This window comes from Neophocaena asiaeorientalis, unplaced genomic scaffold, assembly GCF_003031525.2.
Source record: "Neophocaena asiaeorientalis asiaeorientalis breed wild unplaced genomic scaffold, Neophocaena_asiaeorientalis_V1.1 scaffold106, whole genome shotgun sequence".
NCBI lineage: Eukaryota > Metazoa > Chordata > Mammalia > Artiodactyla > Phocoenidae > Neophocaena > Neophocaena asiaeorientalis.
The window spans coordinates 1,346,103-1,360,821 of NW_020172597.1; the positions used below are offsets into that span (position 1 = coordinate 1,346,103).

Sequence of the window (14,719 nt, forward strand, 5' to 3'; positions counted from 1 at the left end):
TTTTCTTCCATTCTGGCCACCAGTTCTCTTCCAAGCAGCCCCTTTGTTCCTGCCTGGACCAACATGGCCGCCTCTGCCTCCATCTTCCAGCTCCAGGTTCTCCCTCCAGCCCTCTGTACACTGCTGTCAGTGCCACCTTCTAAAACTCTGCTTTCATTATTCTGTTTCTGTGCTCAGCAACACTCAATGGTCCCCGGCTGCTTACAAGATAAAGTCTGAACTCTGAAGCTAGACAGAAGAGACCTTGCCCACAGCCTCATACGTGCTGTTTATCTGACCTTTTCCTCCTCCCCTCCACACTGGGATCCTTTTCCCTGCCAGGCTGTGCTCTTGATGAGACCGCCATGCACAGTCCTACCTCCTCATCTTGCTCCCACTCTTCCCCCTCCTGTGATGTCTTCGTGACTCCTCTCCTTGTCCATCCATCCTCAAGGCCAGGCTCATGTCTCTCCTCCTCTGGTAAATCAGCCCAGACTGGCCAAGGCCATGGAGCTTCCTCTCCCCAGGTGCCTCTAGCTCTGACTGTATGTACGTGTCACTTGGTTCTTAGCTCTGATGGCCTAGAAAGACCAGTGAGCTCTGGGTGTGCACTCACCCCACTTCAATATGACTAACTTCTCTAAAGAAGATGGAGTAGCCACATCTTTATTTCTTCTTCCTTACCAGTGCCCAACACATCCTTTCCAGCCATATTTAATTATCGTTTATATCCATTTTATGTTCAGTTCAATTCAATTCAATTCAACCAAACATTTAAACGTCTACATTGTACCAGGTGCTGTGCTAAACCCCGGAGGTACCAAAGACCCATGGTCTGGAAGCAGAAACAGGCTCAAAGATAGACAATCATTCATAGTGGTACGTTAAGACAGGCAGAACTACAGGGCTGCAGCAACACTGCCATGACCTGGAGCTGGGCAGGAGTGGCTCTCAATAACTGGGGGCACTGAGTAGGGCTTGGGGTCTCTGCCATCCAGTATCCACTGTCTGGCGCTTTGGGTATAGCAGGAACTCAAGACATGCTTGTCGAATCCTGAGTTAACTAAATCTCTGATCGTCTTTTCTGAGGGATTCTCTCCCCACTATCCCGACTCCCCATTAGGAGGTAATCAAGAGCTGACATTGAACCACGGGCAGCTGGGAGCTGGAGAGGGCTCTCTCCAAGCTGGCTGCTGTAGCTCTTGACTTGTCATGTGGGAAGAGCAGGGCCAGATGGGTTAAGTGACTCGCCAAGGTCACTCTCTTAAGAGGCAGGGCTAAGAAATATCTTGGGACTTGAGTCTTTGGAAAGAAAGAGGAGGAGAGGAAACAGCTCCGTGCTGCCCAGCTGGTAAGCGCAGAGCCTGCGTGCATCACGTACTGTTTGGTCTGAGTCCAGAGTCTGCGCTCGTAGCCAGCACGGAGTTGGATGCGTTTGCCGCAGAGGAGAATGTGTGAATGGAGGGTGCTGGTAGGTGTGGGCGTGGCCGTGCAGGCGTGAGTGCAGACTGGAGCATGCTGCTGGGGTGGAGGCGGGAGTGTAGGGCAGGTGTGAAGTGGGCTGGGCTGGGTGAGTGTGGCTGGTGTGTACCGGGCTGCAGGTGAGTGCAGGGTGAGCGTCAGTGTGACTAGATGAGGCTTGGGTGTAAGTGTGGACTTTTTCCCCAGGGGCAGCTGAGTTGAGCGAGCAGCAAAGAGTCCGATCCTGGGGCTCTGCCACCCTCATCTCCTGCCCTTGGCCCAGCCAGGCCTGGCTACCCACCTGTGCTGTCGTCATAGACCACGGTGGCCGACCGCCACTTGAGGTACTGGACCAGGTCGAGGATGGCATGGCTGAGAGAGGCGTAGTCCGGGTACAGGTTCACATAGAAGGTGTCTTTGTTGTCCAGTGGGTGGTGCTTCCAGCGCAGCTGGATGTGGGGCACCTCCAGCGCGTTGCAGATGGACTGGACGGCATTGGTGCAGGAGCCCTGGGATGGCCCAAAGATCGCCACCACCCCCAGTGCCAGCTGGTCACAGGCTGCAACAAAAAGAGGGAGGGAGGGATGGTACAGGTGTCAGTGCTGTCTCATCAGGCATCTGGGCATTGGGGGCATGGGAGCAGTGATCTTGAAGACCCCTCTGAGGTGGGCGACTGGTGAGCTCTCTGAATCTCAGCTTCCTCATCTGGAAACTGGGGTTGTAATAGCCCCCACCTTAGAGAATCATAGGGAAGTTGAATGAGATTATGAGTATACACTGTTGGTGGGAATATAAGTTGGTGCAGCCACTATGGAGAACAGTATGGAGGTTCCTTAAAAAGCTAAAAATAGACCTACCATATAATCCATCAATCCCACTCCTGGGCATATATCCAGAGAACACTCTAATTCGAAAAGATACATACACCCTATTGTTCATTACTGCACTATTTACAATAGTCAAAACATGGACACAAGCTGAATGTCCATCGACAGATGAATGGATAAAGAAGATGTGGCATACACACACACACACACACACACACACACACACACACACACACACACAGGAATATTACTCAGCCATAAAAAATGAAATAACGCCATTTGCAGCAACATGGATGGACCTAGAGATTATCATACTAAGTGAAGTAAGCCAGACAGAGAAAAACAAATATCATGTAATATCACTTATATGTGGAATCTAAAAAAATGATACAAACGAACTTATTCACAAAACAGAAATAGACCCACAGACATAGAAAACAAACTTATGGTTGCCAAAGGGGAAAGAGGGGGAGGGATAAATTAGGAATTTGGGATTAACAGATATACTCTACTAATATAAAATAGATAACCAACAAGGACCTACTGCATAGCACAGGGAACTATACTCAATAGTTTATATGTATGTGTATATATATGTGTGTGAGTGTGTGTATAACAGAATCACTTTGCTCTACACCTGAATCTAACACAACTATACTTCAATTAAAAAATAAAGACACAGCATAGCACTCGTGAAATAGAAATGACGATTACTTTTATGTTACCATCTCTGTGATTAACATCACCATCTCTGTACCTGGTCCTGTTCCGGGGGGAACGTTGAGAAACATATAGGAATGAAACACCTATCTGCTGGTGACTCTTAAACCTCCAGCCCCACCTGTTCCCTGGCATCCAACTTGTACATCTCACCTCTCACTCACCATCACTATTTGGATGTCTAATTTGCATCTCAGACCTAACGTGTCCAAAATGTCACCCCCTCTTCTCCTCCCAGCCTCCCCCATCCCAGTAAACGGCAGCTCCACTGTCTCAGTGTCTTATGTCCCAAACCCTGGTTTTGTCTTGACTCCTTTCCTCTCATATCCCACATCTCAGCCCATCAGCAACTCCTGTTGCCTCTCCTTCAAAGCATATCAGAATCTGACCACTTCTCTCCACTCCCACCCCCGTCCAAGCCACCATCATCTTTTGCTTGCCTTACTGCAGAAGCCTCCTCACCAGTTCTGGCTTCCTGCGTAATCCTCCTGCCATCTTACCTTTCACACCCTAAGGTGGATGACATCATTCCTTTGCTCCAAGGGCTCCCGCTTCACTCAGTCTCGAAGCCAAAGTCCTTACAGTGATTAATGAGGCCCTACTTGTTGCAGCAATTCCCCACCCTGTCCCCGTCACCACTACCACTTTCTGGCTTCCTCTCACATCCTTCTCTCCCTTCCTCACATCACTCAAGCCCCACTGGCTTCCACGATGCTCCTCAAACATGCTTAGCACACTCATGCCTCAGGGCCTTTTCACGTGCTGTCCCCTTTGGCTGGAATGTTCTTCCCTCAGGTATCCACATGACTCCTTCCTTCCCTTCCTCCAGGTCTCTGCATCTTTGTGTCTTATTAGAAACACATCACTACCCAACCTGTAATAGCAATCCCTGTGCAACCACACTCCTGAAAACCCACACCTGCTTTGTTTCTTTATCTATTAAATGACCACTGAAGTCTTGTTCATTTGTTGACTTTCTCCTCCCACTAGAATGTGGTAAGCTCCAGAGAGGCAAGGGCTTCATCTGTGTTGTCTATTGCTGTTTCAACAGTGCTTAAACCTGGTCTGAGTAGGTGCTGAGTGAATGGATGCTGAATCCCTGCCTTCAAACAGCTCACATTCCTGGGGGAGGCCCAAGGACTCAAGCAGGTCAGACTGTAGATCCTTCTGGGAAGGGCAAGCATCAGCGGTCACAGCAGAGCATGAAACGAGCAGAAACGAGGGCAGCTGGGCCTCAAAGCGGGGCATAGGCTTACAGGGATTGTGTCTAAAAGATCCATAAAGTGGGACCTCTCAGGGGCAGTCAGGGGCTCCCCAGGAGCCACTGCCCTTTCTCTGGCAACTGTCTCTAGTCTTCCTTTGGGCTCCACTGCCTTTCCCACTTCCAATCCCGGAGGGGTAGTGCTAGGGACCCAGACCCCAGCTGGCTGCTCACTCACTGCCCCCAGGCCACAGACATTGGTTTGGAGGATGGTCATGTGACCAGTTGGAGTCAATGGGATGGTGCGAGACCTCCCACTGAAAAGGGGGAACTTCCTGCTCTAACTGGACCTGGGAGGAGGTAAGATGTGGAGGTGGAATGGCCCTCTGTGCTCACAGAAAAAGCACAGTGCTTGTGTGTGAATGGAGTCAGTGTGGGGGACAGAAGAGCTAAGAGAGAGAAAGAAATGTGAGACCCACGATCAAGTGGAACCCTGGACTTGGGTTACATGGAACAATACATTCTCTTTTTGCTTAAGAAGTTAGGATTTGGCTTTCTGTCACTTGCAACCATCAATGGAGCATCAGTGCACCCACCAGCCTGTGGCCATGGGAATGACACTATGTGCACACGTATGAACATATGATGCGTGTAGGAGGAGGCAAGACGTGGACACTCAGTGGATTCAGACACATCCTGGCTGCCTCAAGAGCCTCTGGGAATGACCTACTGGGCTTAGGCTCACCCCTAAGATTCACAAGGCCCAGGGCCAAAGAACAAAGAGAGGCCCACATACCAAGTGGCTAAATATTTAAATGTTTTTAAGTCAAGCTAACAAACTGTTATATAAAACATGTGCTTTTCTCCTACCTTGGCAAATATGCCTTCCTAACAACCTGTAAATCAGGTGAGAACGGAGACTTCTCCTACTCAGTGCTGTGGGGAGACAAGGCACCAGCCTCTACACTGCCCCCTCCTCTTTGACCATTGGTTCCACCCTGAACCATAAAGGGCCTTGAACTTTGGATGTGGACACCCCACTTCTTAGGTCCAAGCTCTGTCCACACTCCTTGCAAACAGCTGTCTCTTGGTCACCCCTACATAGGGCCTAGGACTGTGACCATGGGTGTGTGGTTCTCCCTCCAGAGGACAGGCCGGGGCAGAGGCTCGTGCAGGCCTAGAGATGGGCACAGAGCCAAGTGGGCAGGCAATTCAGGGTTCTAGATACTTGGAGCAAAGACTAGAAGGGCAGGGCACAGCCTCCTGGTGGGCAAGTCCCCTTGGTCTGAATGACCCCTTGTACTCAGAGGCGACATCAACCAGGGGAGGGTAAGGGCAGCCCCTCCAAAGCACAGGCCCTGGGAAAGAGCCCCTCTTGCCTGGGCTAAGGGATCCAAAGATACAGAGTGGTTTGAATCGGTCATAATGTATGGTCTTCAGGGTATTTTTCCTCTCCACTGATATCCACCTCTCCTCCCTTACTGCCTCCAAGGAATAGGAGATATTGTATAATTTAGTTATTTCTCCTGAAATTTGTACTTCCCCCAAGAACATCAGAGAATGCCACTATGGTCTGGGTGACAGAGCACTCTGGAGGGTAGGCTAGTTACTGCCAGGAGTCTGATGGAAGCACCTGGAACACGGGACAGCACAGCCATGTGTGGAAGGTAGCAGGCCCAGCACAGAGGGCATCTCCTGGGTGACCAGGATTCCTCATGGCCAATGCCAAGTGCAAGAGAGGGCATACAATAGGGCACATGGTGCCTTCCTGGTGCTCCTACAGTGGTGGGACTGGAGATCAAGTCTGGGAAGCACTGTTTCGTCCCTGCTATTGTCACCCTAGAGTGAATAAACCTCGGGCAGCACTCTTGTGTGACTGTGTGTGACATAAACCCCAGAGATAATAAATGCTTCCAAAATTGGAACTCTAGGTTTGTTGGTAAATGGTCCAATTTGGGGACAGTTCTTTTCAGGGCCCGTGCCCCAAGGAGGCCATGCCCTGACCTATAGTCTCACTGCCCATTCATGCTCTTCTTCTGCTCTCTGGTTTTGCTGAATGTCTCTCTGGCCACTCGTCCCCTTATGAGCAGGTGCTCCCTGAGCATTTTGTAGCCCTAGAGACTGGACACCAATATGGAAGAGATGACGATAGTGCGGGACAGCCATCCAGGCCTGGTCACTCCCTCTTGCCCAAACCTGAAGATGTAAGCACGCTGTGAAATCTGTAGGTGTCTCTCATGCTCTACCTCCTCTTTCTGTTTTGACCCTCCTAGCGGTCCTCTGATGTCCCTGGTTTCCAGTCTACTATCTACTGTCTCTACTCTTTTTCTTTTCCTTCTAGGACCTTCTGATTGATGACTTGGTTGAATAACTTCTGCATCTCATCCCCTCCCACTACCCCCTCCAAGAGCCTGTCTTTTGCATTTCCTGCTTTGATCCATACCCTGAAGCAGGCAGACAAATGCTGCCCTGCCACCTCCATCCTCACCCAGCCCGGCTGCTTAGGTCATGCCCGCTGCCCAGGCCCAAGGTCTGGGGATCCCGTTTGACTGAGAGTGGACCCACCACAAATTACGACGATACAGAGGATTGTAAGAGGGATCTTGAAGGAAGTGATCTTGATTTTGACGTCGATTGTGATGATGATGATAAAGGTAACTGTAATGACAGCTGTGACGGTCGTGATGGTGAAGACCATACTGTGAGGCTGTTGATGATCACGGTGGTGGCACTGGTGAAGGTGGAAAGTGACGATGTTATAACAATGGTGGGACGGTGATGAGGAGACTCATGGTGATAAATATGTCAATGTCACGACAGTGACGGCGATGATGATGGTAGGAACGATGACGGTGATGTAAGTGCTGATGAGGAGGAGGTGATAGCAATGTGGATGGTGATAACAGTAAAGGTGGTGATGATGTCGGTGGTGATGAGAGGGGATGATGAAGATGCTGATGCCATGACAGGGATGGTGATGTTGGCAAGGATGTGAATGGGGTTGGTAACAATTTTGATGGTGTTGATAGGATTGGTTGTGGTGATGTTAATGCCATGACTGTAACAGGGATGAGGATAGCAGGAATGGTGGTGATGATGCTGGTATTGACGAGATTGGTGATGATGAAGATGTCGCTGTCACCGCGGTGATTCTGATGATGACAGTACGGGTGATGACGGTGGTGTTGATGTGAAGAGCGGAGGTGACGCCGTGGCTGACAGTGATAACAGTAACTGTGGTGATCCTGCATTGGTTTTGATAGTGGTGACGACAGTGGGATACGATCATAAAGACCACACTAGGTTTCAATTCTCCCAGAGATGCAATGATTAGATCCCACGGCTGGGCGGCAGGAGGCATCAGTCCTGCCCTTCACCTATTTCTTCTCCATGGCCTCTCTCCACATCCCTTTTCCTATCCCTCCCATGTTCCTTCCACCGTCTGAGGAGCTTCCAGCCTGGAAGAACACTGCTGCCCCAAAGGGACCAGGGTAGGGTTAGAGCACCAGCCGCCACAGCAGCTTTATCTCCAGATGTTTCCAGGGCAGCAGCCAACTCTTGTTCTGGCAGCCCTGAGCACACACAGCGGTAATTACATTATTTGTGGCTTCAGTTTTGAATCCATTTTCTGGTCATTTTATAGTAACTCAGTGGTTCACAGTCATTGCAGGAGTCTACAGCCTGAATGCAGCTCCCCCCGACCCCGCACCCCCTTTGCATGGCAATTGTAGTTATAGCAAAAATTATCCCGATCAATTTGTGTCTTAAAAGGAATTGAGCAGCCCAGAGAATAAATGGAGGCAGAGGAGCCTGGGGAGGGCTGGGTCGATTCCAGCCCCACTCCGGTCAGGCTTGGAAGAAAACACAGACGTTCTCTGGGTTGTTGGCTCAGGCACTGCCTGACAGTCACTGATCTTTTAATTTTCCACAAAACATTTAAAACTAAAGATGGGGAAAGGCCTCCTGGGCCTCATGTGGAGGAAAGGACTAATTCAACCAGAGCTGGCAGGGCAGGTGGTGTCAGGCTCTGTGCCTCTGCATCCCCTCAACCCACATGGCCCAAGGTGGCTGGCTGGATCCAGCTGTGATGAGAACCTCTGCCTAGGGAAAATGAATTATCATTGGGTTAATTAGAATGAGGCCCAAGTTCACCCCTCTGGGAGAGTCCTAATGATGCTCCCGAGGAATACATTTTTTAAAACCAAAGATCAAAAGAAAAAATAAAGATCACAGAACATGGGGTTCCCCGAGGGATGGAGGGTCCCCAATGGGCAGCATACTCCAACAGCAGAAATGCCTCCAGGGTCAGACAGGGGTGCTTCTAACCACAGCAGGGGTCTGTCTTAGGTATGTTATCAAAAGGACATTAAGGGAGAGTGACAGTAGAGAGGAGCCACTTACATTTTTTTATTGAGATATAATACAATTCAGTAAAGTGCACTAATTTTAAGCACAGAATTTTATGAATTTTTACATATAACTGAACTCATGTAACTACTACTTAGATCAAAACATAGCACATTTCCAACACCTAAGAAGGTTCTGTCTTCCCCTTTCCAGTTCATATCCCTCTTCCAGAGGTGATCACTGTTCATTCACTCAAAAATATGTCTGTGAGCCTCATCTGTGATGGTGTGCATAGCAAGAGCTGGTTCTGTTTTTATTGCTGATTCGATTCCATTGTATAACTGTACCCCCAACCTATCCATTCTTCTGTTGACGGACCTTTCATTTATTTCCAACTTTTGGCTATTATCAAGAAAGTGGCTAGGAACAACCTTCCAGACGTACATTTCACTTTAGTAGATACTTCCAAACGGTTCTCCTGAGAAGTTGAACCAGTTTTCATTCCCACCAGCATTGTGTAGAAAAAATAAGCCTCACCTCCTACCTCCCACCCGACCCAGAAAATCAATTTGAGATAGATCATAGAGTTAACTATGAAAGATAAAACAATAGAGCTTCCAGAAGAGAACATAGGAGAATATCTTCATGACCTTAGGATAGACAAAAACAGAACACAAAAGGCATTAGTCATAATGGAAAATATTGATAAATTGGACTCCTTTAAATGAAAAAGTTTGCTCCTCAAAAGGTACTGCGAAGAGAGTGAAAAGATATGCTCATCTGTAAGAGATATATGCAATATGTATATCCAGCAAAGGACACATATCCAGAATACATAAAAGACTCATACAAATCAATATGAAAATGACAAGCAACTCAATTTTCAAAAGTGGTTGAAAGCCTCCAAAAGGCCCTCCAAGAAAGGGAAGCTCCAAATGATCTCTTAGTATCTGAAAAGACGCTCGATATCTCTGGTCATCAGAGAAATACAAAATAAAACCACAGTGAGACATCTGCCACGTAAACCACCGAAAATAAAACGGACTTTACCACGAGTTAGCAATGATGTGGAGCAACTACTACCGTCTTGCATTACTGGGGGGAGTGCCAACTGGTACAGCAACTTTGGAAAACTGTTAGGCTGAACATATGCACATTGGATGACCTCACATTTCCACTCCTGGGTATGTATCCAACGAAAAACGTGCGCGTTTGTGCGCCAAAAGACATCGATGAGAATGTTCATAGCAGAACTACTCTGTGGACTTAAATGGAAACAACTCAAATACTCAACAGTAAATTTGATTTTTAAAAACTGTGGTCTATTCGTCTAATGGAACACTACACGACAATGAAGAACAAGAGACTACTGTTACATTCAACAATATAGATGAATCTCACAGATCTACTGTAGGGTGAAAGAAGCAAGACTCCAAAAGTACACATTGGTATTCTACTCATGTAAAGTTCCAAAACAGGCAAAACTGGTATATGGCACCAGCAGTCAGAACCGTGATTCTACAGTACGCTAGTGAGGAGGCAAAGGGACGTGCAATCTAGCGGAACAGATGGACGATAATCACATAATTATACCCACACCACCAGGGGTCAGGGATGTGAAAAAAAGGTCCAGGGTGTTATAAGATGGAAGCAGGGAGACCTGACCTTGTCCAGAGACTTGCGGAGGGCTCCCCTGAGGACCAGAAGGCTGAGAGGAGGAGTTCCTTAGACAAAGAGGTGGGATGGGGAAAGGGAGTTATAAGCAGAGGGAACAGCATGTGCAAAAGCCCTGAGGTGGGAGGAAGCATGGCACCTGAGGATGGCAGGGATGGCTAGAACCCAGAGACTGAGGGAGCCAGTGGCACAGATGTGTCTGGAGGGTCACGTCAGTGCTGGACTAGGTAGGCCCTCCAACAAACAAGGCACGTGACCTGCTGTAGGATGGGGAGGGGCTGTGGCTTTGGTCACTTGGACCCATCTGGCTGGACTTCCAGAGCTGAGTGTTTCCGTCTCGGGTCTCCTCAGCCACCGCCAGGCAACTCCACATAGTGTGGGATTGTGAGCCCCTGCTGGAGGAAGTGCCTCAGCAGGCTCTGAAGCCCTGTCCCGGGCTCACCGCCGGGGAAGGTCCCTGTGCTGAGTGGCACGTGCACCACTCAAGAGTCATCTATTCCTTTAGTGAATTTTAGACAAAAGGTACAGAAGACACAACCCAGCCCTTAGCGGGGTCGTGTCCATGCGGGCCTCTCTGTTCCGTCTCCGGGCATTTGTTCTGTGTCTTGACCTTTTCACTGAGCAGTGATTTTTGATTGAGGTCAGTCATTTTCTAGCTGGACAAGGCTGGGCAGAGGGTGCCAGCATGGACTCTCAGCAGGGAGATGGAGACCTGACCACACGGTGCTGGCCGCAGTGCATGTTGGCAAAGAGCTAGGAGGATGTGGAGGATGTGGGCAGGGAGGAGTGCACGTCAGCACGGGGAGAGGAGGGATGGAGTGGTGGGCGAAGGACCACTCTACAAGGCTAACAGGGTGGGGTGCCTCTAGTCTGTGTGCAGCTTGGCCCTGAGGCAGTGGCCTCTAAAATGTCAGTGACAGCTGTGTTCAATGCCAGGAAACCCTCGACCTTCAGCACACCATGCCAGGAGAAGCAGGGTGGGAGAGGCAGGCACCGGCAGTGGGAGAGCGCCTGAAGGTGTGAGGCCCCTGACCTGATGGCTCAGGGAGTGGAGAGCAAGGCAGCCAATGTAATAAGAACAAGGCCAATGGTACTTCATATGTGCCAGGTACTGTCCCAAGCACTTCGCAGAGGTGCCTATTTTGTAGACGAAAAAAAAGCTGAGGCACTGGGTGTTTTGTGAAAGGTCACACAACTAATATCAGAATGGACAGGGGGCAGTTCCAGGATGTCTGGCTCCAGGCCCGTGCTACTCTGCCTTTCTATACTGAGGTGTTTACCCGCAATGGGGTTTTGGGAAACAGAGATGGCAGCAGGCAGCACCTTGGCAGGTCTGTACCTGAGAGCCCAGGACACCTTGATTAGCCACTGGGAACCCCTTAGAAAGACCAAGGGGATCTTGTGGATGGGCGTGTCTCCCCGAGATGCATGGATAATGCTGTCAGCTCAGCTGACAAGGATTCTGGGCAATGATGCTCAGCCCCTCATGCCCCGTTCTCACACTACTCTCATTCATTGATTCATTCAATGGTCATTTCATTGAGCACTTAATATAGACCAGTCGTTTAGGTGCCAGGGCTATATCAGTTAAGAAGAAGGAGCCTTCCTCTAGCTGTGTTGGAGAGGAGGAGAAAGACATTAAATACACACAATTATTTAATTACAAATTGTGATAAGGGCCTTGAAGAAGAGAAGCAAGGGGCTATGCTAGCATACGATAGGAAGGATGACCCTGGGAATGAGACTCCTTAGGTCTGAGGGTTTTTTTTTAATAGAGTTCCATGGAACTCTAGGGTTCTATGGAAGTTATTTCCAGAGTTATCTAAGACTTTAAGTTAAATTCCAATTACACATATATATGAATGATATTTTTAAAGACAGCAAGAAAAGAGCATACTGGTATACTCAAACGTGCTATATGCCACATTGGAACCTGCTAGCTCATTCAGGTGTCGACAAGTTACCTTGTTTTTTTAGTGAGGATCTTAGAATAAAGTTCTTCAGTCTTTTCTGTGCAGTCATTGGAGTTTATTGTAAATGTGTCACTAATGGGAAAGAACACAGCCCAGTATTTTATTTTTGATTTCTTAAAATTCAGATATGGGGAAAACTATGATTGGATTTACTACAATTATTTTTGTGAATTATGGTTTTCTTGTTATTATGCAGTCAAAAAAATAATATGGAAACGTACTGAATGCCGAGGCCAATGTCAGACTTCAAGTGTCATCCACAGCTGGGGTCAAATTGTTGTACCCATAACAGGAGCTGTTTTTGTTTCTAGTAAGTCTTTTTATGGCAAGTAAGTGTTGCATATTTGAACTTCTACATAATCTGTTTTATGTATATTTTAAATACTGATATCCTGGGCAGGATTTCAATGAAAGAAAAACTAAGTTTGAAAGTGCTGGCTTTGGTTCAGAGGATTTGGAGACCTGGGCTGGCCTCCTTACCCATCTCAGGAGCCCACCTCTCATACCCCACCCCTTCCCGAGGCCCCCTCATTCCCTCATGGCCTTTGCCTGTGGCCTGGAAACTCCTGACGGACAAACTGCCGCTCCTGAGAGATGACACGGCCTAAGCGAACCGCGCCAGAGGCCAGTCCTGAAACCACGCAGAAAAGGCTCTAGGCCCCAAACCCAACCAGAGCTTTGGCACATTTTAAGGACCTTGGACAGCAAACACAGCTTTATCCCTCCCAAGGCCAGAAAGAGCAGTGGGGGCGGCCCACTCACCCTTCTTGGTGGCCTCGAAGCTGTCGTGGAAGTGAATCCTCTGGATGTCGTAGGTCAAGGTTGTGTTGGGCAGCAGTGTCCTGTTTCTGTTGATGATGTTGGCAGAAAATCGAAAGGCGTGCTCCTCGGCGTTCATGATCTGGGCGTTGGGGCCGTCCGCATACTCAAAGATTCCTCCTGCGAGAGATGGGTACAATTGTGTGTGCTGGGGAAGGAGGAGGGCTGCCAAGAAAGACGCTTGGTTCAGACGGTATTATGGGCAAGATTCTTCCCCCAAATGTTCAATAATATGCCAGATTACTCCCATACGTAGAAATTGTGTTGGAGCGTAAGAAATATGAAAATCCTCCGAGTTCATTTCACTCAGCTAGCAAATTCCTAATAACAGAGACTGACAAACAGAGCCCAAATAAAATGACCAACTTATGAATATTGCTATGAAAATTCTCAATACCGTGCTGGCAAGTAGAATCTACCAGAATATTATTACAAGGATAACATGCCATGACCACAGAGTTGTATTCCAGGAGTATAAGTGTGGTTCAATATAAAGACATCTATGAATATCATTCCATCACATCAACAGTTCAAAGGGAAAAAGATATGATCAACTCACAAAATACAGGAAGGCATTTGATAAAATTTGGTGGGAATGTAAATTGATACAGCCACTATGGAGAACAGTATGGAGGTTCCTTAAAAAACTAAAAGTAGAACTACCATATGACCCAGCAATCCCACTACTGGGCATATACCCTGAGAAAACCATAATTCAAAAAGAGTCATGTATCCCAATGTTCATTGCAGCACTCTTTAAAATAGCCAGAACATGGAAGCAACCTAAGTGTCCATCGACAGACGAATGGATAAAGAAGATGTGGCACATATATACAGTGGAATATCACTCAGCCATTAAAAGAAACGAAATTGAGTTATTTGTAGTGAGGTGGATGGACCCAGAGTCTGTCATGCAGAGTGAAGTAAGTCAGAAAGAGAAAAACAAATACCGTATGCTAACACATATATATGGAATCTAAAAAAAAAAAAACAGGTTCTGAAGAACCTAGGGGCAGGACAGGAATACAGACACAGATGTAGAGAATGGACTTGAGGACATGGGGGCGGGGGGAAGGGTAAGCTGGGACGATGTGAGAGAGTGGCACTGACATATACACATTACCAAATGTAAAATAGATAGCTAGTGGGAAGCAGCCGCATAGCACAGGGAGATGAGCTCGGTGCTATGTGATCACCTAGAGGGGTGGGGTAGGGAGGGTGGGAGGGAGACACAAGAGTGAGGGGATATGGGGATATATGTGTACGTATAGCTGATTCACTTTGTTATACAGCAGAAACTAACACAACATTGTAAAGCAATTATACTCCAATAAAGATGTTTAAAAAAAGAATGCTTAAAAATCTAGCTCTAGAAGAGATACTTCCTTGAAGCATCTTCAGCTCAAATTGGCCTTTAATATCACTAATGGTGAAACACTAGAGGCATTCTCATTAAAGGAAAAAAAAAGAGGAGGTGTGTAGAGTCACACCACATCATTAACCAATGAAATAAGAAGGAAAAAGAATTTAGAGGCACATCCCTTGGAAAGAAAAAAATTCTTATTTGCCAGTGATATAAACGCCTTCCTAAAATCTCTTATAATAATCCCTAAACATGAAAACTAGTAAGAACTAGTAGGAGACTCAAGTTCAGTGACCAGTTAGCACAAATTAGGTGTTTCTTTAAATCAGCAACAACAAGTAAAAACTTAATGGCA

The 14,719-nt window shown here is 47.6% G+C and overlaps 1 protein-coding gene across 2 annotated transcripts in view; it reads right to left on the reverse strand.

Annotated features, from left to right (window-relative positions):
- GRIK3 (glutamate ionotropic receptor kainate type subunit 3) overlaps positions 1-14,719 on the reverse strand; it is a 230,522-nt gene that overhangs the window by 76,304 nt on the left and 139,499 nt on the right. For both annotated transcript variants that reach the window (XM_024738787.1, XM_024738788.1), the window contains exons 2-3: positions 12,945-13,121; positions 1,742-1,999 (exon numbers count right to left, since the gene is read on the reverse strand). In XM_024738787.1, coding sequence (XP_024594555.1) covers positions 1,742-1,999; positions 12,945-13,121 — 435 coding nt within the window. The remainder of the gene's footprint in view (positions 1-1,741; positions 2,000-12,944; positions 13,122-14,719) is intronic.